The sequence below is a fragment of the Bombina bombina genome, chromosome 7, assembly GCF_027579735.1.
Source record: "Bombina bombina isolate aBomBom1 chromosome 7, aBomBom1.pri, whole genome shotgun sequence".
In the NCBI taxonomy this organism is placed as follows: domain Eukaryota; kingdom Metazoa; phylum Chordata; class Amphibia; order Anura; family Bombinatoridae; genus Bombina; species Bombina bombina.
The window spans coordinates 26,403,094-26,430,751 of NC_069505.1; the positions used below are offsets into that span (position 1 = coordinate 26,403,094).

At 39.1% G+C, this 27,658-nt stretch overlaps 1 protein-coding gene across 1 annotated transcript in view; it reads left to right on the forward strand.

Annotated features, from left to right (window-relative positions):
• Nucleotides 1-208: 208 nt before the first annotated feature.
• Nucleotides 209-27,658, forward strand: part of LOC128665794 (tachylectin-2-like) — a 109,875-nt gene continuing 82,425 nt past the window's right edge. The window contains exon 1 of the mRNA XM_053719996.1: nucleotides 209-264. Within this exon, the coding sequence (XP_053575971.1) occupies nucleotides 252-264 (13 nt within the window). The 5' untranslated portion in view covers nucleotides 209-251. The remainder of the gene's footprint in view (nucleotides 265-27,658) is intronic.

Genomic DNA, 27,658 nt, shown 5'->3' on the forward strand with positions numbered 1-27,658 from the left:
GCATATTTTTGTCATTTGTAATATCATTTGCCTGTTATGTTGCACATTCAACCTCAATAAAGAACAATAAAAAAAAAAAATGAGGTATGCCACTTATGCCTGTATTTCTCTGGAAGAGCGTAGGTTCATTGGAAATGTAATAATTAACCAACACTTTTATATATAAATAACATGCACTCTTATTGTACAGCACAGTTTACTTCAGCAGTCGAGTTACACAAACTCCTCACGGTGTGACACATTTCTTCATTATGTCCAACTCAGGTAACTTATAGAGAATATAACACATTTATTTATCTGTCTATAAATCTATCCTCTATCTATCCGTCTATCTATCCTCTATCTATCCTCTATCTATCTAGCTTTTGTACCCATCTCTCTCTCTTTGTACCACTGTCTGACTGTCTGTCTATAAATCTATCCATCTATTATCTATCTAACATCTATGTATGTAAATATCTATCTATTTATCTATCATATTTCTACTTATCTGTCCATTCATCTATTTATGTACATATCTATCGTACCCCTCTCTCTCTCTTTGTACCACTGTCTGACTGTCTCTGTCTATCTATAAATCTATCCATCTAGTATCTATCTATCTATCTATCTATCTGTATGTCTATCTATCTATCTATCTATCTTTATTTATCTATCTTTATTTATCTATCTATCTATATGTCTATCTATCTATCTTTTGTACCCCTCTCTCTCTCTTTGTGCCACTGTCTGACTGTCTCTGTCTATCTATAAATCTATCCATCTATTATCTATCTATCTATCTATGTATCTAAATATCTATCTACTTACCTATCATATGTCTACTTATCTGTCCATTCATCTATCTATCTGTATGTCTATCTATCTATCTTTTGTGCCCCTCCCTCTCCCTCGTTGTACCACTGTTTGACTGTCTCTGTCCATCTGTAAATCTATCCATCTATTATCTATCTATCTATCTATCATCTATCTATCTATCTATCTATCTATCTATCTATCTATCTATCTATCTATCTAACATCTATGTATCAAAATATCTATTTTTCTATCATCTGTCTACTTATCTGTCCATCTATCTATCTATCATCTATGAATCTAAATATCTATTTATCTATCATCTGTCTACTTATCTGTCTATCTATCTATCTATCTATCATCTATGAATCTAAATATCTATTTATCTATCATCTGTCTACTTATCTGTCTATCTATCTATCTATCTATCTATCTATCATCTATGAATCTAAATATCTATTTATCTATCATCTGTCTACTTATCTGTCTATCTATCTATCTAACATCTATGAATCTAAATATCTATTTATCTATCATCTGTCTAATCATCTGTCTACTTATCTGTCTATCTATCTATCTATCTATCTATCTATCTATCTATCTATCTATCATCTATGAATCTAAATATCTATTTATCTATCATCTGTCTACTTATCTGTCTATCTATCTATCTATCTATCTATCATCTATGAATCTAAATATCTATTTATCTATCATCTGTCTACTTATCTGTCTATCTATCGATCTATCTATCTATCTATCTATCTATCTATCTATCTATCTATCTATCTATCTATCTATCATCTATGAATCTAAATATCTATTTATCTATCATCTGTCTACTTATCTGTCTATCTATCTATCTATCTATCTATCTATCTATCTATCTATCTATCTATCATCTATGAATCTAAATATCTATTTATCTATCATCTGTCTACTTATCTGTCTATCTATCTATCTATCTATCTATCTATCTATCTATCTATCTATCTATCTATCATCTATGAATCTAAATATCTATTTATCTATCATCTGTCTACTTATCTGTCTATCTATCTATCTATCTATCTATCTATCTATCTATCTATCATCTATGAATCTAAATATCTATTTATCTATCATCTGTCTACTTATCTGTCTATCTATCTATCTATCTATCTATCTATCTATCTATCTATCTATCTATCATCTATGAATCTAAATATCTATTTATCTATCATCTGTCTACTTATCTGTCTATCTATCTATCATCTATGAATCTAAATATCTATTTATCTATCATCTGTCTACTTATCTGTCTATCTATCTATCTATCTATCTATCATCTATGAATCTAAATATCTATTTATCTATCATCTGTCTACTTATCTGTCTATCCGTCTATCTATCCGTCTATCTATCCGTCTATCTATCCGTCTATCTATCCGTCTATCTATCCTCTATCTATCCTCTATCTATCTAGCTTTTGTACCCGTCTCTCTCTCTTTGTACCACTGTCTGACTGTCTGTCTATAAATCTATCCATCTATTATCTATCTAACATCTATGTATGTAAATATCTATCTATCATATGTCTACTTATCTGTCCATTCATCTATTTATGTATATATCTATCGTACCCCTCTCTCTCTCTTTGTACCACTGTCTGACTGTCTCTGTCTATCTATAAATCTATCCATCTAGTATCTATCTATCTATCTATCTATCTATCTATCTATCTATCTATCTATCTATCTATCTGTATGTCTATCTATCTTTATTTATCTATCTTTATTTATCTATCTATATGACTATCTATCTATCTTTTGTACCCCTCTCTCTCTCTTTGTGCCACTGTCTGACTGTCTCTGTCTATCTATAAATCTATCCATCTATTATCTATCTATCTATCTATCTATCTATGTATCTAAATATCTATCTACTTATCTATCATATGTCTACTTATCTGTCCATTCATCTATCTATCTGTATGTCTATCTATCTATCTTTTGTGCCCCTCCCTCTCCCTCTTTGTACCACTGTTTGACTGTCTCTGTCCATCTGTAAATCTATCCATCTATTATCTATCTATCTATCTATCTATCTAACATCTATGTATCAAAATATCTATTTTTCTATCATCTGTCTACGTATCTGTCCATTCATCTATCTATCATCTATGAATCTAAATATCTATTTATCTATCATCTGTCTACTTATCTGTCCATCTATCTATCAATCTATCTATCATCTATGTATCTAAATATCTATCTATTTATCTATCATCTGTCTACTTATCTGTCCATTCATCTATCATCTATCTATCATCTATCTATCTATCTATCTATCTATCTATCTATCTATCTATCTATCTATCATCTATCTATCTATCTATCTATCTATATATATCTATCTATCTATCATCTATCTTTTGTACCCCCTCTCTCTCTTTGTACCACTGTTTCTGTCTGTCTATTTGTACATATATCCATCTATTATTTATTTATCTATATATCATCTGTCCATCTATCATCTATCTCTATTTATCTCTATCAATCTTTGTACCCTCTCTCTCTCTCTCTCTCTCTCTCTCTCTCTCTCTCTTTGTACCACTGTCTGACTGTCTCTATCTATAAATCTATCTCAATCTAATCAGTCTATATCTATTTATCTATCTATCTTTATGGTATATACATTGCTGCTTCTGAGTAAACAGATTAATACTTTACACAATACATTATAAAAATGTTTAGAAATTGAAATGCTTTTTTTATCACCAGTCACACTTAAAGGGACATGAAACCCAAACATTGTCGTTCATAATTCAGAGAATATAATTTTAAACAACTTTCCAATTTACTTCTATTGTTTAATTTGCTGCCTTCTATTGTTAACCTTTGCTGAAAGGTTTATCTAGGCAAGCTCAAGAGCACCAAAGAACCTAGGTTCTAGCTGCTGATTGGTGGCTGCCTATATATATTGTTTGTGATTGGCTCACCCATGTGTTCATTTGGAAACCAGCAGTGCATTGCTGCTCCTTCAACAAATGATACCAAAAGAATGAAAAAAATTAGAATATAGAAGCAAATTAGAAAGTTGTTTAAAATTGTATTTTCTATCTGAATCATGAGAGAAAAAAAGGGTTTCATGTCCCTTTAATGCCTGCGTGTCTGTAATTCGTCTTACTGTTGGTTGTAGCAGCATAATAATAAGCACACAACCTACCAGTAATCTATCCTTATTTAGCTAGCACTTCTACTATATAACAGTCTTTTACTTAGTGCTGTACCTGTGTGCTGCATGTGAGTCATGTTACAGACTGAGCAGTAAAGAGAGCAGCAGCTAGTGTACTTAGTGCTGTACCTGTGTGCTGCATGTGAGTCATGTTACAGACTGAGCAGTAAAGAGAGCAGCAGCTAGTGTACTTAGTGCTGTACCTGTGTGCTGCATGTGAGTCATGTTACAGACTGAGCAGTAAAGAGAGCAGCAGCTAGTGTACTTAGTGCTGTACCTGTGTACTGCATGTGAGTCATGTTACAGACTGAGCAGTAAAGAGAGCAGCAGCTAGTGTACTTAGTGCTGTACCTGTGTGCTGCATGTGAGTCATGTTACAGACTGAGCAGTAAAGAGAGCAGCAGCTAGTGTACTTAGTGCTGTACCTGTGTGCTACATGTGAGTCATGTTACAGACTGAGCAGTAAAGAGAGCAGCAGCTAGTGTACTTAGTGCTGTACCTGTGTGCTGCATGTGAGTCATGTTACAGACTGAGCAGTAATGAGAGCAGCAGCTAGTGTACTTAGTGCTGTACCTCTGTGCTACATGTGAGTCATGTTACAGACTGAGCAGTAAAGAGAGCAGCAGCTAGTGTACTTAGTGCTGTACCTGTGTGCTACATGTGAGTCATGTTACAGACTGAGCAGTAAAGAGAGCAGCAGCTAGTGTACTTAGTGCTGTACCTGTGTGCTGCAAGTGAGTCATGTTACAGACTGAGCAGTAAAGAGAGCAGCAGCTAGTGTACTTAGTGCTGTACCTGTGTGCTGCATGTGAGTCATGTTACAGACTGAGCAGTAAAGAGAGCAGCAGCTAGTGTACTTAGTGCTGTACCTGTGTGCTACATGTGAGTCATGTTACAGACTGAGCAGTAAAGAGAGCAGCAGCTAGTGTACTTAGTGCTGTACCTGTGTGCTGCATGTGAGTCATGTTACAGACTGAGCAGTAATGAGAGCAGCAGCTAGTGTACTTAGTGCTGTACCTGTGTGCTGCATGTGAGTCATGTTACAGACTGAGCAGTAAAGAGAGCAGCAGCTAGTGTACTTAGTGCTGTACCTGTTAGCTACATGTGAGTCATGTTACAGACTCATTATTAAAGAGAGCAGCAGCTAGTGTACTTAGTGCTGTACCTGTTAGCTACATGTGAGTCATGTTACAGACTGAGCAGTAAAGAGAGCAGCAGCTAGTGTACTTAGTGCTGTACCTGTGTGCTGCATGTGAGTCATGTTACAGACTGAGCAGTAATGAGAGCAGCAGCTAGTGTACTTAGTGCTGTACCTGTGTGCTACATGTGAGTCATGTTACAGACTGAGCAGTAAAGAGAGCAGCTAGTGTACTTAGTGCTGTACCTGTGTGCTGCATGTGAGTCATGTTACAGACTGAGCAGTAAAGAGAGCAGCTAGTGTACTTAGTGCTGTACCTGTGTGCTACATGTGAGTCATGTTACAGACTGAGCAGTAAAGAGAGCAGCAGCTAGTGTACTTAGTGCTGTACCTGTGTGCTACATGTGAGTCATGTTACAGACTGAGCAGTAAAGAGAGCAGCAGCTAGTGTACTTAGTGCTGTACCTGTGTGCTGCATGTGAGTCATGTTACAGACTGAGCAGTAAAGAGAGCAGCAGCTAGTGTACTTAGTGCTGTACCTGTTAGCTACATGTGAGTCATGTTACAGACTGAGCAGTAAAGAGAGCAGCAGCTAGTGTACTTAGTGCTGTACCTGTGTGCTGCATGTGAGTCATGTTACAGACTGAGCAGTAAAGAGAGCAGCTAGTGTACTTAGTGCTGTACCTGTGTGCTACATGTGAGTCATGTTACAGACTGAGCAGTAAAGAGAGCAGCAGCTAGTGTACTTAGTGCTGTACCTGTGTGCTACATGTGAGTCGTGTTACAGACTGAGCAGTAAAGAGAGCAGCAGCTAGTGTACTTAGTGCTGTACCTGTGTGCTGCATGTGAGTCATGTTACAGACTGAGCAGTAAAGAGAGCAGCTAGTGTACTTAGTGCTGTACCTGTGTGCTACATGTGAGTCATGTTACAGACTGAGCAGTAGAGAGCAGCAGCTAGTGTACTTAGTGCTGTACCTGTGTGCTACATGTGAGTCATGTTACAGACTGAGCAGTAAAGAGAGCAGCTAGTGTACTTAGTGCTGTACCTGTGTGCTGCATGTGAGTCATGTTACAGACTGAGCAGTAAAGAGAGCAGCAGCTAGTGTACTTAGTGCTGTACCTGTGTGCTACATGTGAGCCATGTTACAGACTGAGCAGTAAAGAGAGCAGCAGCTAGTGTACTTAGTGCTGTACCTGTGTGCTGCATGTGAGTCATGTTACAGACTGAGCAGTAAAGAGAGCAGCACCTAGAGTACTTAGTGCTGTACCTGTGTGCTGCATGTGAGTCATGTTACAGACTGAGCAGTAAAGAGAGCAGCAGCTAGTGTACTTAGTGCTGTACCTGTGTGCTACATGTGAGTCATGTTACAGACTGAGCAGTAAAGAGAGCAGCAGCTAGTGTACTTAGTGCTGTACCTGTGTGCTACATGTGAGTCATGTTACAGACTGAGCAGTAAAGAGAGCAGCAGCTAGTGTACTTAGTGCTGTACCTGTTAGCTGCATGTGAGTCATGTTACAGACTGAGCAGTAAAGAGAGCAGCAGCTAGTGTACTTAGTGCTGTACCTGTGTGCTGCATGTGAGTCATGTTACAGACTGAGCAGTAAAGAGAGCAGCAGCTAGTGTACTTAGTGCTGTACCTGTGTGCTGCATGTGAGTCATGTTACAGACTGAGCAGTAAAGAGAGCAGCAGCTAGTGTACTTAGTGCTGTACCTGTTAGCTACATGTGAGTCATGTTACAGACTGAGCAGTAAAGAGAGCAGCAGCTAGTGTACTTAGTGCTGTACCTGTGTGCTGCATGTGAGTCATGTTACAGACTGAGCAGTAAAGAGAGCAGCTAGTGTACTTAGTGCTGTACCTGTGTGCTACATGTGAGTCATGTTACAGACTGAGCAGTAAAGAGAGCAGCAGCTAGTGTACTTAGTGCTGTACCTGTGTGCTACATGTGAGTCGTGTTACAGACTGAGCAGTAAAGAGAGCAGCAGCTAGTGTACTTAGTGCTGTACCTGTGTGCTGCATGTGAGTCATGTTACAGACTGAGCAGTAAAGAGAGCAGCAGCTAGTGTACTTAGTGCTGTACCTGTGTGCTACATGTGAGTCATGTTACAGACTGAGCAGTAAAGAGAGCAGCAGCTAGTGTACTTAGTGTTGTACCTGTGTGCTACATGTGAGCCATGTTACAGACTGAGCAGTAAAGAGAGCAGCAGCTAGTGTACTTAGTGCTGTACCTGTTAGCTGCATGTGAGTCATGTTACAGACTGAGCAGTAAAGAGAGTAACAGCTAGTGTACTTAGTGCTGTGTGCTACATGTGAGTCATGTTACAGACTGAGCAGTAAAGAGAGCAACAGCTAGTGTACTTAGTGCTGTACCTGTGTGCTGCATGTGAGTCATGTTACAGACTGAGCAGTAAAGAGAGCAGCTAGTGTACTTAGTGCTGTACCTGTGTGCTACATGTGAGTCATGTTACAGACTGAGCAGTAAAGAGAGCAGCAGCTAGTGTACTTAGTGCTGTACCTGTGTGCTACATGTGAGTCATGTTACAGACTGAGCAGTAAAGAGAGCAGCTAGTGTACTTAGTGCTGTACCTGTGTGCTGCATGTGAGTCATGTTACAGACTGAGCAGTAAAGAGAGCAGCAGCTAGTGTACTTAGTGCTGTACCTGTGTGCTACATGTGAGCCATGTTACAGACTGAGCAGTAAAGAGAGCAGCAGCTAGTGTACTTAGTGCTGTACCTGTGTGCTGCATGTGAGTCATGTTACAGACTGAGCAGTAAAGAGAGCAGCACCTAGAGTACTTAGTGCTGTACCTGTGTGCTGCATGTGAGTCATGTTACAGACTGAGCAGTAAAGAGAGCAGCAGCTAGTGTACTTAGTGCTGTACCTGTGTGCTACATGTGAGTCATGTTACAGACTGAGCAGTAAAGAGAGCAGCAGCTAGTGTACTTAGTGCTGTACCTGTGTGCTACATGTGAGTCATGTTACAGACTGAGCAGTAAAGAGAGCAGCAGCTAGTGTACTTAGTGCTGTACCTGTTAGCTGCATGTGAGTCATGTTACAGACTGAGCAGTAAAGAGAGCAGCAGCTAGTGTACTTAGTGTTGTACCTGTGTGCTACATGTGAGTCTTGTTACAGACTCAGCAGTAAAGAGAGCAGCAGCTATTGTACTTAGTACTGTACCTGTGTGCTACATGTGAGTCATGTTACAGACTGAGCAGTAAAGAGAGCAGCAGCTAGTGTACTTAGTGCTGTACCTGTGTGCTACATGTGAGTTATGTTACAGACTGAGCAGTAAAGAGATCAGCTAGTGTACTTAGTGCTGTACTTGTGTGCTACATGTGAGTCATGTTACAGACTGAGCAGTAAAGAGAGCAGCAGCTAGTGTACTTAGTGCTGTACCTGTGTGCTGCATGTGAGTCATGTTACAGACTGAGCAGTAAAGAGAGCAGCAGCTAGTGTACTTAGTGCTGTACCTGTGTGCTGCATGTGAGTCATGTTACAGACTGAGCAGTAAAGAGAGCAGCAGCTAGTGTACTTAGTACTGTACCTGTGTGCTACATGTGAGTCATGTTACAGACTGAGCAGTAAAGAGAGCAGCAGCTAGTGTACTTAGTGCTGTACCTGTGTGCTGCATGTGAGTCATGTTACAGACTGAGCAGTAAAGAGAGAAGCAGCTAGTGTACTTAGTGCTGTACCTGTTTGCTACATGTGAGTCATGTTACAGACTGAGCAGTAAATAGAGCAGCTAGTGTACTTAGTGCTGTACCTGTGTGCTGCATGTGAGTCATGTTACAGACTCAGCAGTAAAGAGAGCAGCAGCTAGTGTACTTAGTGCTGTACCTGTGTGCTGCATGTGAGTCATGTTACAGACTGAGCTGTAAAGAGAGCAGCAGCTAGTGTACTTAGTGCTGTACCTGTGTGCTACATGTGAGTTATGTTACAGACTGAGTAGTAAAGAGAGCAGCAGCTAGTGTACTTAGTGCTGTACCTGTGTGCTACATGTGAGTCATGTTACAGACTGAGCAGTAAAGAGAGCAGCAGCTAGTGTACTTAGTACTGTACCTGTGTGCTACATGTGAGTCATGTTACAGACTGAGCAGTAAAGAGAGCAGCAGCTAGTGTACTTAGTGCTGTACCTGTGTGCTGCATGTGAGTCATGTTACAGACTGAGCAGTAAAGAGAGCAGCAGCTAGTGTACTTAGTGCTGTACCTGTGTGCTACATGAGAGTCATGTTACAGACTGAGCAGTAAAGAGAGCAGCAGCTAGTGTACTTAGTGCTGTACCTGTGTGCTACATGTGAGTCATGTTACAGACTGAGCAGTAAAGAGAGCAGCAGCTAGTGTACTTAGTGCTGTACCTGTGTGCTACATGTGAGTCATGTTACAGACTGAGCAGTAAAGAGAGCAGCAGCTAGTGTACTTAGTGCTGTGTCTGTGTGCTACATGTGAGTCATGTTACAGACTGAGCAGTAAAGAGAGCAGCAGCTAGTGTACTTAGTGCTGTACCTGTGCTACATGTGAGTCATGTTACAGACTGAGCAGTAAAGAGAGTAGGTTTAGTGTTAGGTATAATGGTGTTTGATTTTTTTATACTGTAGTTTATTATTTTTGTATGTTTTCTATTACTTAGTGGGGTTAGTGTAGAAGGCGGTTTTATTTAGAGGGGGTCAGTTTAGAGGGGGTTATGTGTTAGGTAAAGTAGGGTTTGTTTGCATTTGGTGATTTTAGGTTTTATTTTTTTGTTTCTTATATTTTTTTTCTATTTTAGGGGGTTTAGTTTAGAGGGGGTTAGCTTAGTTTGCGTATGTGGCAGCATAGGAGTTAATAGGTTATTTTGATGGGTATGTGACGGTATAGGGTTAAATAGTTAATAGTTAGGTACTTGTGGTGGGTATATGGTGGTATAAGGGTTAATAGTTAGATCCTAACGGTGGGTATGTGGCAATATAGGGGTTAATAGATACTATGGGTCGGCATGAGGTGGTATCGGGGTTAATAGTTAGGTACTTGCCGTGGGTATGTTGCGGAATAGGGGTTAATAGTTAGGTACTTGCGGTAGGTATATGGCAGCATAGGGGTTAATGGTACTTGCGGTGAGTATATGTCGGCATAGGGGTTAATAGTTAGGTAGTTGCGGTGGGTATATGGCGGCATAGGGGTTAATAGTTAGGTAGTTGCGGTGGGTATATGGCGGCATAGGGGTTAATGGTACTTGCGGTGAGTATATGTCGGCATAGGGGTTAATAGTTAGGTAGTTGCGGTGGGTATATGGCGGCATAGGGGTTAATAGTTATGTACATGCAGTGGGTATATGGCAGCATAGGGGTTAATAGTTAGGTAGTTGCGGTGAGTATATGTCGGCATAGGGGTTAATAGTTAGGTACTTGCGGTGGGTATATGGCAGCATAGGGGTTAATAGTTAGGTACTTGCGGTGGGTATATGGCAGCATAGGGGTTAATAGTTATGTAGTTGCAGTGGGTATATGGCGGCATAGGGGTTAATAGTTATGTACATGCAGTGGGAATATGGCGGCATAGGGGTTAATAGTTATGTACTTGCGGTGGGTATATGGCAGCATAGGGGTTAATAGTTATGTACTTGCGGTGGGTATATGGCAGCATAGGGGTTAATAGTTATGTACTTGCGGTGGGTATATGGCAGCATAGGGGTTAATAGTTATGTACTTGCGGTGGGTTATATGGTGGCATAGGGTTAATCGTTATGTACATGCAGTGGGTATATGGCAGCATAGGGGTTAATAGTTATGTACATGCAGTGGGTATATGGCAGCATAGGGGTTAATCGTTATGTACATGCAGTGGGTATATGGCAGCATAGGGGTTAATCGTTATGTACATGCAGTGGGTATGTATGATTATTTTGCCACCTCGTAGCATTTTCGATCATCAGGGCCTCTGTGTCTATTTATGTACCATAGACTTTAGAAAGGCAAATCTGAGGAATTTTGTGTGATTCCTGTGGATATGTAAATAGGCATCTTTAAACTGGCATTTTTTATTTGGGTGCAACCTTTAATTCTTGCAACAGCGCCAAAATCTTCACAAAGGTTCTTAGAGCTTTTTTGTCTGCAGAGAGATTAGGCTTCTTACATAGACAACTTCCTGGTACAGGCAACTTTTTCCCCAATAGGAACAAACACCTAGATTACGAGTTTTGCGTTAGAGGCTGTGCGGTGCTAACGAGCAGTTTTGTCTCACCGCTCACTTACCTGCAGCGCTGGTATTACGAGTTTTCAGAAACCCGTCGTTAAAAGACAAGTGAGCGTTCAGCAAAATTTTGCTCATTACCGCACTCCAATACCAGCGCTGCTTAAGTCAGCGGTGAGCTGGTGCCGTGTAACATGCTCGTGCACGATTTCCCCATAGGAATCAATGGGAAGAGCCGGCTGAAAAAAAGTCTAACACCTGCAAAAAAGCAGCGTAAAACTCAGTAACGCAGCCCCATTGATTCCTATGGGGAAATAAAATTTATGTCTACACCTAACACCCTAACATGAACCCCGAGTCTAAACACCCCTAATATTACACTTATTAACCCCTAATCTACCGCCCCTGTCATCGCCGACACCTACATTATATTATTAACCCCTAATCTGCCGCTCCGGACACCGCCGCCACATACATTATACTTATGAACCCCTAATCTGCTGCCCCCAACATCGCTGACACCTACATTATATTTATCAACCCCTAATCTGCCTTCCCCAATGTCACCGCAACCTACTTACATTTATTAACCCCTAATCTGCCGCCCCCAACGTCGCTTCCACTATATTAAAGTTATTAACCCCAAAACCTAGTCTAACCCTAAACCTAACACCCACTAACTTAAATATAATTTAAATAAATCTGAATACATATTCCTATCATTAACTACATTATTCATATTTAAAACTAAATACTTACCTGTAAAATAAACCCTAAGATAGCTAAAATATAACCAATAGTTACATTGAAGCTATCTTAGGGTTTATTTTTTTTTACAGGCAAGTTTGTATTTATTTTAACTAGTTAGAATAGTTATTATTAACTATTTAATAACTACCTAGCTAAAATAAAGACAAATTTACCTGCAAAATAAAAACTAACCTAAGTTACACTAACACCTAACACTACAATATAATTAAATAAATTAACTAAATTAGATACAATTACCTAAATTAAATTAAATTAGCTAAAGTACAACCCCCCCACTAAATTACAGAAAATAATAAACAAATTACAGATATTTAAACTAATTACACCTAATCTAATAGCCCTATTAAAATAAAAAATAAATAAAAAAAACCCCTAACCTAAACTAAACTACCAATAGCCCATAAAAGGGCCTTTTGCGGGGCATTGCCCCAAAGTAATCAGCTCTTTTTCCTGTAAAAAAAAATACAAACAACCCCCCCCAACAGTAAAACCCACCACCCACACAACCAACCCCCCAAATAAAATACTAGCTAAAAAAACCTAAGCTCCCCATTGCGCTAAAAAGGGCATTTGGATGGACATTGCCCTTAAAAGGGCAGTTAGCTCTATTGCAGACCAAAGCCCTAACCTAAAAATAAAACCCACCCAATACACCCTTAAAAAAACCTAACACTAACCCCCTGAAGATCGACTTACAGGGAGACGTCGTCATCCAAGCCGGACCGAAGTCCTCAACGAAGCCGGGAGAAGTCTTCATCCAAGCCGGGTGAAGTGGTCCTCCAGACGGGCAGAAGTCTTCATCCAGATGGCAACTTCTATCTTCATCCATCCGACGCGGAGCGGGTCCATCTTCAAGACATCCGACGCAGAGCATCCTCTTCATCCAGAGTCTTCTTACTGAATTAAGGTACCTTTAAATGACGTCATCCAATCAGCCAATCGGAATTAAGGTAGAAAAAATCCTATTGGCTGAATCAGCCAATAGGATTGAGCTTGCATTCTATTGGCTGATTGGAACAGCCAATAGAATGCGAGCTCCATCCTATTGTCTGATTGGATCAGCCAATAGGATTGAACTTCAATCTTATTGGCTGATTGAATCTAAGGGACGCCATCTTGGATGACGTCACTTAAAGGTACCTTCATTCAGTAAGAAGACTCCAGATGAAGAGGGTGCTCCACGTCGGATGTCTTGAAGATTGACCTGCTCCGCGCCGGATGGATGAAGATAAAAGATGCCGTCTGGATGAAGACTTCTGCACGTCTGGAGGACCACTTCGCCCGGCTTGGATGAAGACTTCTCCCTGTAAGTCGATATTCAGGGGGTTAGTGTTTTTTAAGGGTGTATTGGGTGGGTTTTATTTTTAGCTTAGGGCTTTGGTCTGCAATAGAGCTAACTGCCCTTTTATTTAAAATAATTTTTTATTGATATTTAAACAATACAAAAGAATAAACAAGACCTTCACAGAAGACATAGCCACTTAATGACAGATAGATCAATGAGACCAATATTAGTAGACAGTAACTAAGATTTCCTAGAAGCATTTAAAACATTTACATTTGTATCGCTATATAGATGGAATTACTTGGTCGATTACTCCTTAAACAACAGCTATCATGCATCTTGTCTGTCAGTTTGTCTGGGGGACCAGAGTGGGGTAAGGACACCCTCTCATTCCCATCTTAACCAAAAAATGTATGAAGATCTTGAATACAAAGGGAGTACAGAGAAAAGTTGGGAAAATCAAAGGGGGAAGAGAAGAAGATAAGAGGGGAAGATGAAGAAGAGTAAGAAAATAGTGCCTTCCGACCATGACACACCCAGTGGAATTTTCATCAATAAGGATAATATTATGATTAACCAACGGATGTATAAAGGCATATAAGATCTCTGCTGTATTGGGTATATTGACAATTCAAACAGTATTATACGGAGTCATGTGTGATCCAATAAAACCAGACTTTGTGAAAAGCTTCCTGAGTGTCTTGTAATATTGCTGCTTGTGCGGACATATTGTATATGTGCCTAATTTTATGTAAAATTTCGTCCCAGGGGGGAGCCCCCTCCTTCCAGTGACGGGCTATACATATACGTGTAGCTGTACATAAAATTTTGATAAATTGATTAATGTATTTATTAAACTGCCTTAAGCGTACATTCAATAGGGCTTGGTTCATTGACAACTGAATGGGGCTATCTAGTATCGTACTTAAAAGGAGTGATAATTTATTCCAGATTATTTTAGAGTAAGAGCAGTCCCACCACATGTGTTTGTATGTACCTTCGACTTCACACCCCCTGTAACAGAGCTTGGACCCCCGTTTAATGGAATGAGAGGTGATAATTGGAGTGAGATACCATCTGAAAATTGTTTTAAGGCAATTTTCCTGCATGTCAGCACTCAACAGGCCTTTACTCGCATTATATATTAAGTTATTCCAGTCGGAAATATCAATTTCTGTATTGAGGTCGGCCTCCCATTTGAGCTGAAGGCTTGTTTTAGTGATTTGTGTGGAAGATTGAATTAGTTGGTATAATTGTGAAATAGTTTTTCTAGGTCTGGATGAGGAGCTACAAATTATTTCTAAGGGAGTGAATTTGTGACCAGTCAATGAAGGTAGGTATTTATGTATGATGGAGGATATCTGAAGATATAGAAACCAATGTAATTTGGAAGGAGACAGTTTATCCTGAAGTTGTGTGTATGTCATTAATTTGCCTTTGTCTACTAAGTCTGCGATCCTATAAAGACCTCTGTTTTCCCACTTCTGTATAGCTGGGATCTGTTCTGAAGGTATGATTACTTTTAGGGGGGTCTTGAGGGATCTGTTAGGGAGAATTTTGAGAGACGAAACAAGAGTGGACCAAGCTTTGAGCATGTAATCTGTAATTGGGAATTTATTAAGTTTTTGGGTTTGAGCTCTATGTGGGTCCCACAGAGCCAGCTCTTGAGGATATAGTTTATTTATGTCTGACTCCAACGTGGTCCATCTTATCTCATCTTCCGTTTTGTTAAGGAGAGTAGTTTGGGCTAACCTAGCTGCTTGGAAGTAGTGTCTGAGATTTGGTGCGCCCAGGCCTCCCAGTTGCCTATGTCTCGTAAATATTGGTTTAGGAATTCTAGCTTTTTTAGTCCCTCTTATAAAATTGTTAATGCAAGCTTGGAGATTGTCTAGATCACAATTCGGGATGCCTATCGGTAGGGTCCGAAATAAATATAAAATCTTTGGTAACACAGACATTTTGATCGCAGATAGACGTCCAAACCAAGAAAATCTCAGTTTGCTCCATTTAGTGAGGTCCTGTTTGATTACTTTATAAATTGGAGGATAGTTGGTTTGGTAAAGTTCTGATGAGTGTTTTGTAAGGTTGATCCCTAGATATTTGAGATGATGTTTTACCCAATTAAACTCAAAGTTTAGTTCTATCAATTTTTTTGTGTGGTCTGGAATAGCAAGAGGCATGGCTTCACATTTTTCAAGGTTCACTTTGTAACCAGATATAGTGGAGAAGTTCCTAAGGGTGTTGTATAAATTTGGCAGAGATATAAGGGGTTTGGTTAGGGAGAGCAAAACGTCATCTGCAAAAAGAGTGAGTTTGTAAACTGATTGTCCTATTTTAATACCCGTAATGTCTGGGGAGTTCCTAATGTGTTGTGCCAGGGGCTCTATGCAAACAGCAAAAAGGAGAGGGGATAAAGGACAACCCTGTCTCGTCCCATTTAAGACCGCAAATCTGTCAGATTGGTGTCCCATTGCCTTAACGCATGCCGAGGGATATGAATATATACTCTGGATCGCTGTAATAAAAGAACCCCTAAAGCCCATGGTATGTAGTACAGCTTGCATGTACTCCCAGTCGACCCTGTCAAACGCCTTCTCTGCGTCCAGGGATAACAACAGAGAAGGCGTTTTAGAAATATGCAAATAATCTATTAATGATATCATCCTTCTGATATTATCTGGAGCTTCCCTATTTTTAATGAAGCCAACCTGGTCTGGGTGAATTAGTTTTGGGAGCAAGTGTTTTAATCGGTTGGCCAGAATTTTGGTAAAAATTTTTAAATCTTGGTTAATGAGGGAAATTGGTCTATAATTATGACAGAGGGACCTGTCCTTGCCCGGCTTAGGGAGGACTATAATTTTGGCATCTAAAAGTTCTGAGGGAATAGTATGTCCTTGAAGTATATGATTGCTAAATTTGACTAGGTGAGGTATGAGAAAGGATTTAAATAGTTTATAGTACTCGCCTGAAAAGCCATCTGGGCCCGCTGCTTTACCAGGTTTCAGATCTTGGATAACTCTCTGTACCTCACTTGCACTGATGTCTGAGTTAAGAGTTGCCAAATCTTGTTGGTCAATTTGGGGCAGAGTGGCTTCCTCCAGAAATCTATTCAGGAGACAGGAAGTTTGTTCCGATTTGGAAACTTTCTTGCCATTGTATAAAGAACTATAATAGTTGGCAAAAGTGTCTACAATTACTTTTGGGTGGGATGTAGATTCACATGCATTTATGCGTAAGAAGGGAATGGAAATATCTTTGATCCTATCTCTAATTTTATTGGCTAGATAACGATCTGGTTTATTGGCGTATATATAGTATTTGGTTTGTAGTCTTAATCCGGCTCTAAGTGACTGGTCATTTAATAATTTATCTAGTTTTTGGCGTTGATTTTGCAATGTTTTATATACCTTGGGTGAGCAGGTAAGTCTATGTTGTTTCTCTAGTGTAGCTATCTCCTTGTGTAGTGTCTGTAATAGTAACTGTGTTTCCCTTTTTGATTTTGACTTTAGTTGGATTAGGAAACCTCTTAACACCGATTTATGGGCTGCCCAAATCTGAATCGGGTTATTGATGGAATCTGTATTAATATTCCAGAATTCCATCATCTGTTTGAAAATACGATCTTTATGTTGGGGATTTTTCATAAGTGTGGGGTCATAAGTCCAGCTTCTTGCATTGTTTGGGGGAAGAAGCCCTGTTATTTTAGCTACTATTATGGAATGATCAGACCACACACAAGGATGAATGGAGGAGGATACCAGATTGGAAATTAGGGTTTGGCTCAGGAAAATGTAATCTAGCTTGAAATATTTTCGGTGTGCTGTTGAGTAGAAAGTGTGATCTGAAGTGATGCCATATAGCGCAGTCCAAGAGTCAAGAACATTATGTCCTTCCAGAGTACTGGAAATAGATTTAGTTTTTCTGTTGTTTCTAATTTGTGATTGTGTGGGTCGGATTTGTGACTGAGGAAATTTCATGTAGAGGGAGACATTAAAGTCTCCTGCTAGAAATATTCTAGCCGAGTTCCAGTTTGTGAGAAGGTGTGAGATTTTATTAATGAATTTGTCTTGCTTTTCGTTTGGGGCATAGATGTTGCAAAAAATAATTTCCACTTCGTTAATGTGGCCCTTAATGATTAGGTATCTGCCCTCTTTATCTATTATGGATTCTTTGTGAATAAAATTTAAGGAGGAGTGGAGAAGGATAGAAACCCCTCTCTTCTTTTTATCTGTAGTAGAATGAAAGTGTGTTGGGTATTGATTCGTCCAGTATTTGGGAATATGATTAGACTCAAAATGAGTTTCTTGTAAGAAAATGACGTTAGCACCCAAGCGTGTGTATTGAGATAAGGCTTTCCTACGTTTTGCATCTGAATTTAGACCTCTTGCGTTATGGGAGAGTAGAACTATATTAGTCGGAGTCATTAGTGTGTGACAAATGGAATTGTTTGATTATTAATTGTAAGGAATAGTGATGAAGTGTATTGTGTTTGTAAGAGCTCACCAGCCTCTAGTAACGAATCACCTCTCTGAAAAAGCACTCTCATCCGTTGGGTTACTGGGTGTGTCTGTGGTCCACTTGGGGAAGGCACAAGGGGAGAGAAGAGAAGGATAAGTAGAATGAATAACTGTAGGGTAGAGAAAGCAAAGAGAAGAGAAGAATAACTTAAACAAAAGAAATATAAAATAAAAAATAACATATTGAGGTTTCTGAAATAACATCAATTAGTTCTGGGGGAACCTATAGAACAGAGGAGTTGCCAACTAACTCAATTTTTAAAACATAGGGGGAAACTAGCTGTAAGGTAAAGTACCATTAATATTGTTAGATATTAACTATTAACCACTCTCCCCTACCAAAGCCAACAACAATAACTGTATATGATCTTTAGAAATACAACATTTGGATAAACCTACTATGTTGTGAGATAACAAGATAAAATTAGACATTTTCTTGTAAGAGTTCTTAAGCTCGACCCATTGTCTCAGGAGATTTTCCTAGTCTCTGTAGGTACACTGCAACCTGTAAGAGAGGGGAAAATAGAAAAAAACAAGGAGATACACAAAACTTCAGTGTGAGTCTTTCACTTATTCTTCTGTCGTCTCCTCGGGGCTCTAGTCCATTGTGACTTCTGAGACTTAAGTTTCGCCTGTTGAGCTGTTAGAGTCTCCTCCATCTGTGATTTCTCTGGCAGGTTTGGTGTTTCCAGATCCAGTGCTTCACATATATCGGATATCCCATTAACATCTCTGATTGTGAGGATTTTATTGTCCTTAGAGATATGTAGAGCAAAGGGGTAACCCCATCTGTACTGGATGCCATGTTTTCGAAGCAGAGAGGTGAGAGGACGCAAAGTCCCCCTCCGTTGGAGTGTCCTAGTGCTCAAGTCCTGATAGAAATGTACAACGTTTCCTTGAAACTTGAAAGTTGGTTGTTTAGCAGCCTCTTTGAGAATCTTATCCTTCTCTGGGAATCTCAGGAATGCCACTATAACATCTCGAGGTGGGTTGTCAGCTTTGGGTTTGGGTCTAAGAGCCCTATGTGCTCTCTCAATCTCTATTTCCGTTGACTGATCTACCCCTGTTATTGCACAGAACAATTGATGTAAATATGAAGGCAATTCAGCTGCCGTAATCGATTCAGGAATTCCTTTAAGACGGATGTTACTTCTTCGACTCCTGTTTTCCATATCTTCGATCTTGTCCAGCAAATCGGTTACTACCTGCTGTTGCTCTGATACTTGTTGGACTGTCATTTCAACATCCTCTACCAGGTTGTCTCTATTTTCCTCCAGTGTTTCTACTCTGGAACCTAGGTCCTTAATTTCTTGTTTGATATCATTCAGACTTGTCGTCATGAAGGTGTGCATGGAATCCAATTTCTCCCAGAGTTTATCAAAACTATTAGTAATATCTTGTTTGGAGACAAGTAGATGTAGGTCCGCTTTAGTTAGTGGAGTGGAGTCGACAGAAGAATCCTGCATGGAAGGCTTCATTGTATTGATTTCTGCCATTTCTTTGTTGGCATCTGGGGTTTTATCTCCCTGGGATGGTTTAAAATATGAGTTGACAGATGCAGGTTTCCCTGGCTTGTCTGATTTATTTGGTTTCTTGGAGGCCATGTTAATGCTCTAAAATAGTCTCAGGAGGTAGGGTTAATTCCCTAAAAAATATTACTCCAGCAATAGTGAGAGTATTGATATATTTAATCTTCTGAGGTTTTAATAGAAAAAGTCCTTTTGGGTGTGCTTTCGTAATCATCCAGCAGGTGGCGCTGTTGTATAGGAATAGGTGTATCTCTATGAACTGATTTTCAACTACATTAAAAAAACATGTCCCAGTTTACAAAACAATATAGTTTCCCAAATACAAGACCCTTCATGCAGAATGTTGAGAGGGGAGTAGGAATATTGCAATTTGTTCACCTCTAAAAAAAAAGTGGTAGTACAGATCTCATTCTTTGCACTTTTAAGAAGCTAGTTCTTCCTAAAATGCCATTGTGTTCTCAGGCTTTATCTAGCCACATGGGAGATTTCTAATATTTTAGTGATTTCCAGGATTTGTAATTTGGACCTGAAGGTTTCTGTCTTAAAGATTAATGTCCTGGCCAGTATTTTATAGTGTGGCAATGTGTGTTAGGCTCCATTTCTGTGCTGCATCATGTAATGTTTTTTCAGGTCTGTAAAGGTTTGACCAGATCTATATGGCCATTACTCACGACTGAGCCCTTTCCCACAGGGTGGATGATGGTCTGGCTGATGATGACAGTTATCCACAGCCTGTTTTCTGCAGTTTCAGCCCCTGTGGTGTTCCCAGCAGCTTCACATAACTTTTGAGCTGAGATGTAGCCTCTGGATCCTTGATGGAGAGGAGTAGTGGCTGATCTCCCTGTTCTGGTATACAGAGCTCTAAGCTAAGGCATCCATCTTGGAGCCCTGTCCTAACTGCCCTTTTAAAGGCAATGCCCATCCAAATGCCCTTTTCAGGGCAATGGAGAGCTTAGTTTTTTTAACTAGTATTTTATTCGGGGGGTTGGTTTTGTGGGTGGTGGGTTTTACTGTTGGGGGGTTGTTTGTATTTTTTTTTACAGGTAAAAGAGCTGATTACTTTGGGGCAATGCCATGCAAAAGGCCCTTTTAAGGGCTATAGGTAGTTTAGTTTAGGCTAGGGTTTTTTTTATTTTGGGGGGGTTATTTTAATAGGGCTATTAGATTAGGTGTAATTAGTTTAAATATCTGTAATTTGTTTATTATTTTCTGTAATTTAGTGGGGTTTTTTTTGTACTTTAGCTAATTTACTTTAATTTAGGTAATTGTATTTAATTTAGTTAATTTATTTAATTATATTGTAGTGTTAGGTGTTAGTGTAACTTAGGTTAGGTTTTATTTTACAGGTAAATTTCTCTTTGTTTTATCTAGGTAGTTATTAAATAGTTAATAACTATTTAATAACTATTCTACCTAGTTAAAATAAATACAAACTTGCCTGTAAAATAAAAATAAACCCTAAGCTAGCTACAATCTAACTATTAGTTATATTGTAGCTAGTTTAGGGTTTATTTTATAGGTAAGTATTTAGTTTTAAATAGGAATAATGTAGTTAATGATAGGAATTTTATTTATATTTATTTAAATTATATTTAAGTTAGGGGGTCTTAGGGCTTGGGTTAGACTTAGGTTTAGGGGTTAATAACTTTAATTTAGTGGCGGCGACGTTGGGGCGGCAGATTAGGGGTTAATAAATGTAGGTAGGTGGCGGCGATGTTAGGGACGGCAGATTAGGGGTTAATAATATTTAACTAATGTTTGCGAGGCGGGAATGCGGCGGTTTAGAGGTTAATATGTTTATTATAGTGGCGGCGACGTTGGGGACGGCAGATTAGGGGTTAAAAAGTGTAGGTAGGTTGCGGCAACATTGAGGCGGCAGATTTGGGGATAATAAATAGTATGTAGGTGTCGGCGATGTTGGGGCAGCAGATTAGGGTTTCATAAATATAATGTAGGTGGCGGCGGTCTCTGGAGCGGCAGATTAGGGGTTAAAATTTTATTATAGTGTTTGCGATGCGGCAGGGCCTCGGTTTAGGGGTTAATAGGTAGTTTATGGGTGTTAGTGTACTTTTTAGCACTTTAGTTATGAGTTTTATGTTATGGCGTTGTACCATAAAACTCTTAACTACTGACTTTTAAATGCGTTATGTCCCTACAGTGCTTCAATGCATACAAGTGGTTGGCCTCATGGTAGCCGTGCCTGATGCCATTTACATCCTTTGCAGCTACTAATGTTACAACCATAGTATGGATTTAACAACAACCTTTCTCAGAAGATCTCTTTAGTCTTCAAGACAAGACAATCTTTAACTTGTTTGCAAACTCATCAATCTCTTATTCAGGGGGGCCTCTTTTCTTTGTTTAAATTGGGTGGTATTCACCACAGACACCAGACTGTCTGGTTGGGGCACAGTCTGGGATACCAGGAGAGTGCACAGAGTTTAGTCTCATTGGAGGCAAGGTTACCAATCAACATCTTGGAACTCTGTGCAATCTTCAGGGTTCTCCAGACTTTAGTCATGCAGTGCCTCAGCAGTTGTCAATACCTTCACAGTCTTTGAACTAGAGGGTATTAGATGAGATTGTTTATGTTTGGGCAGGCCTGACATAGATCTCAAGACTTGCAGAAAAAAATAGTTTCCAAAAAAGGCCACGACCCTTCAATAATAATAATAAAACGTCCATTTATTGTGTACACATAGTACAAACAATTAAAATCTGTAGAGCAGCATCAAAAAATGTACAAAGTGTAGGTAAGATCACAGTCTTACGCGTTTCAGCATGGATTTGTCGTATTCATAGACTCATTGTGAAGTTAATTACTACATACATTTAAAGAACCAACTCTCACCTGATTGGTACTCTAAAAACATACAACTACCACTTTGATTAGAGGCAACATCTAGGTCCTAAAGACCTCCCTATCTCCTACTCATATTATGTGTGATACTGTTTATATTAGTCTCTTGTACTTATTTTTCCTTTTATTTAGAGAATCAAACTTCTATATCTTATCCCTTGCATATACTCTAACCTAATAATATATCTCTACCTTAATAGCCATACTGAACATGAAAAAAAGATCTCTAGAAATCTATTATTATTCTTCTATATAGCTCTAGGTGAGTTGCTGGAGGGAGGATGTAGATAAGTTAATTAAAGGAAATAATACTAGAGTGTTATTTGAAATGTCCCAAAGACATCAAAAAACATAATGACAGTAATATTGAAAAGACTAGTTCATGTGGATCATTATCATTGTAATACAATTATTAGTTAGACCTACTTCATTGGTTGATAGACAATAATATCAATAATATCAATTTGTATGTTGATACATAATTTATGAATAAGAAATTACAAATTCATACCACCAAGTATCTCTTTAGACATCACATAAAGAAGAGGGTCTAAAACTAAAATTATAACTAAACATAAGCGGTTGAGCACGTATGGTAAAGAGGTTATTACCACCTTTACTCCCAAAAATTTATAATATCATTGGCTGAGTTGAAACCCATTGGGGTCAACGTGCCCATCTTATTAATCCAATAGACTTCCTGTCTGGCTAAAATGGATCTCCTGTCACCTCCCCTAGGGGGGCTTTTAACTAGTTCAATAGCATTCCACTTGAATGTTGACACATTCTGATGGTGTTCATCTATAAAGTGTCGTGCTAATTCTGAGCATCTCACATTATTTGTGATATATCCCAAATGCTCCCTTATCCTTGTACGGACATCTCGAGATGTCATTCCTATATACTGTTTGGAATGAACCGAGCATTCAATCAGATATACCACAAACGTAGAAAAACATTTAATACATCCTTTTGTGTCAAAATTCAGGCCAGTTGAATGTGACATAAAATTAGGGCCCACTTTTATATGTTCACATGCTTTACAATTTTTTCCACATCTATATGTACCATTGTGTGTAAGCCAGGAACTATTACTTCTCGGAGTTCGCAATTGACTAGGAGAAAGCATATTGCCTAATGATAGATTCCTAGAATGTACAAATTTACATCCCTGTTTAATGGTATCCTTCAGTAGATCATCCCCATATAAAATGGGCAGATATTTCCTCACTATCCTACACACATCATAGTACTGTGATGAATATTTGGTTACAAAAATGGGTTTCTTACATGTTTCATCTTTATTCTCCTGTCTCTTCCTTCTTCCTCCCAAGAGGTCTCCCCTCTTACATTTTTGAACCTCTTTAAGTGTGTCTTTTATCAGGTTGTCTGAATACCCCCTTTGTCTGAATCTAGTTGTTAAAGCACTAGCTTCAGCCTCAAAGGTATCCTCTTTAGAATTTATGCGTCTATTTCTCAGAAACTGACTTTTTACAATTCCCCTAAATACATGCTTCGGGTGTGCACTCGAAGCATGCAATAGTGAATTGGCTGTAATGGCTTTACGATACAAAGATGTATGCACTTCCTTGGACTGAAAATCAAACATCAGTCTAATATCAAGAAAGTTAATCTCTGTTTTGTGCCACTCATACGTAAAGTTAATCTCTGGTACGCAGGAATTGAGGTATTCTACAAACCTCTCTGTCTCTCTTTGATCAAAGGTACTGATGAATATGAGGTCATCAATAAACCTTTTATAGAATTTAATTCCATCCCTGAAGGGGTTATTCTCCCCCAGAAGAAAGGTATATTCAAGCCAACCCATAAATAGGTTGGCATACGAGGGGGCGAATTTCGCCCCCATCGCTGTACCTCTCTTCTGGAGGTAAAAAACCCCCTCAAAAGAAAAATAGTTATGTTCCAACAGGAACTCTATGGACCTTAGCACAAAATCTTTAGTTTCATCATTATAATCAGTTAACAAATCCAGAAAGAAATGAACAGCTCTAATACCAAGAGAATGAGGGATGGAAGTATAGAGAGCGGCAACATCAACTGTCAACCAACTCATATCCTCTTCTACATGTATCTTTTCAATCATGGTCAACATGTGAGATGTATCCCTAAGAAAACTGGGTAGAGAGCTAACTAATGGCTGTAGGATATTATCTACCCATTCCGACAAATGTTCAGACAGCGATCCTATACCAGCCACTATCGGTCTCCCCTTTATATCCTCTAGGCCCTTGTGAACTTTTGGCAGATGGTGAAATATGGGTAAGACAGGATTCTCTACCAAAATGTAGTCCATAGTGTTCCTATCAATCACACCCATATATATCCCATCGTCCAAAAGAGACCTAAGTTTTTTACCAAATTTCACAGTAGGGTCCCCACATAGTGGCTGGTATGAATCACTGTCGCCCAACTGTCTAAGGGCTTCCTTAATGTACATTTCTCTGTCCATCACAACCAAGAAGCCACCCTTATCCGATTGTTTAATGACAATCGACAAATTATTCTGCAGAGATGAAACTGCCTCTCTCTCTTTTCTAGACAGATTAGAGTGGCCTATATTGGTTGTGCTGATAGATCTCAAGACATCTTACTTGAATCACAGACTACCCCAGTATTGTGCGAGATCTTGATATTCACAAGCAACTGATAGATGCACCAGTGATTCCTAGGTCATTCAATCTGATTTACATCTTTCTTTCTTTTGTTGTACTATTCAGTATAATAGCCAGGTTAAAACAGGAAAGGCCCTCCATGATTCTCATTGTTCCAGCAAGGCCTCACAGGACTTGGTATGCAGATGTTATTCAAATTTCCACAATCCAGTCTTGACATCTTCTTTTTAGCAAGGACCTTCTCTCTCAAGGTTCTTTCTTCCATCAAGATCTAAAATCTCTCAATTTGACTGTATGGTGATTAGACGCCTAATCTTGTCTCAGAGAGGTTTTACGGATCAAGAGATAGAAACCTTGATCAAAGTAAAGGTTAATTTTCATGTGAAAGTGCCCGTTTTTTTTTTAAAAAAAAAAACAAAAAAAACAAAACAGGGGCACTTTCATTCATGAAAATTGACATAGCACCGGATTTTAAAAATACTTACCTTGTTCTTCTGAAACGATGCCCCGCCTGCTTCTTCCTGGTTTACTTACCAAAGCAATAACGAAATCGGCTTCCTCCAAGGCAATGATTACCCCGGGGGAGAAGCCGTGATTGGAGGATGCCGGAATCGTCATTGCTGTCATATGAAGAGGCTTGCGACGGGCTGGTGAAGCACTGGAGCGGCTTCAAGAAGAAAAGGTAAGTATATTTAAAAAAAAACCGGCTGAAATGTCAATTTTCATGAATGAAAGTGCCCTTGTTTTTAATAGTTTTTTTAAAAACCGGGCACTTTCACATGAAAATTGACCTTCACTTTAAGACCAGAAAGCTTGTTACAAAACACATTTATCACAAAGCCTGGAATGTTTTTCGTTCATGGTGTGAGCCTAAGAATTATCTTTGGAGCGCTTTTAAAATTCCTCATTCTACAATTTTTACAAGATGGTATAGATACAGATTTTTTAGCCTGTCCCCTTAAAGGGCAAATTTCTGCTTTATCTTTTATCACAAGAAAATGTCAAGACATTCATGCCTTTGGTCAGGATAAGAATAGTTTTCAGGCCTGCTTCTCTGCCATGGGACCCTAACCTGGTTCTGAGAGTTCTTTAGGCTCAACCATTTGAACCTATAAATCGTATTGAAATTCAACTTTTGCCATGGAAAGTTCTCCCCCTAATGACCACTTCCTCAGCCAGAAGGGGGTCAGAACTTTCTGCTCTCTCTTGTGATTTTTCATCAGGGTAAAGCGGTTTTGAGAACCAACTACTCCTCCCTTCCTAAGGTTGTATCTTCGTATAACATTAATCAGGAAATATGGTTCCATCTCTCTGTCCAGCTCATGAGAATATTAGAGATATTGCTGCATAACTTGGATGTAGTTAAGGCATTAGAATTTTATCTTCAAGCCACAAAAGAATTCAGACATTTTTTACCCTTGTTTATTAATATTTCTGGCCCCCGCAAGGGACAAAAAGCTACAGCAATTACCTTGGCAGCTTGGTTTAAAGCTTTAATTTCCAAAGCATATTTGGTAGGGGCGTCTCCCCAGAATGAATTCCTGCTCATTCTACTACAGCAGTTGTCACCTCTTGTGCGTTCAGGAAAGAAGCTCCTATTGAACAGATTTGTAAGGCAGCTACATGCTCATCTTTACATCCTTTTAACAATATTTACCATTTCTACACATTTGCTTCTTCTGAGGCTGCTGTTAGGTAGGAACGTTCTGCAGGCCACAGTGTCTGTTTAGTACCTCTACCTGCCTTAACTGTTTTTCCTGCCTATTTCATGGACTCTCACCATCCTATAAAATAAAATGTATGCTTACCTCATAAATTAATTCCTTGCGACGCCCCCCTTGTCTCTTCAATAAGTGGCAGTACCCGTTTGCACCTCACTTGCCCTGCTTTATCTTTCCTATGTCCAGTATAAGACATGCCAAACATCACATCTATAATTACAATGTACAAGTAGGCCTCTCTTGTTTATACTTTCAGTTAGCACAGACTAACTCCCTCTCTCTTTATTATCAGTTCCCCCCTCTCTGTATACAACTTTCATTCAGTGACTATTTGCATCAAATGCCAATCAATAAATGAGAATAAGCAGGAAGTATGTGTCAGCCAATGAGCATTAGCAGGAAGTACTTATCAGTCCATGAACATTAGTAAAAAGTACCTATCAGCCCATGAGCATTAGCAGGTTAGCCAATAAGTATTAACAGGAAGTAACCATCAGACAATGAATATTAGTAGGATTTATCTATCAGCCAATGAGAAATAGCAGTAGGTTTCTCTCAGCCAATGAACATTAATAGGAAGGACCTATCAGCCAATGCAAATTAGTAAGAGGTACTCATCAACTAATGGACTAGCTATCTGCCAATTAGCATTAGTAGAAATATCAGTTAATGAACATTAGGAAGTACCTATCAGCAAGTAAGCATTAGTAGAAAGTACCTGTCATCCAATGAGAATTAGTAGGAAGTACCTGTCAGCCAATGAGCATTAGTAGGAAGTATCTGTCAGCCAATGAGCATTAGTAGGAAGTATCTGTCAGCCAATGAGCATTAGTAGGAAGTACCTATCAGACAATAAGAATTAGTAGGAAGTACCTATCAGCCAATGAGAATTAGTAGGAAGTATCTGTCAGCCAATGAGCATTAGTAGGAAGTATCTGTCAGCCAATGAGCATTACTAGGAAGTACCTATCAGCCAATGAGCATTAGTAAGAAGTATCTGTCATCCAGGGAGAAATAGCTGGAATTAC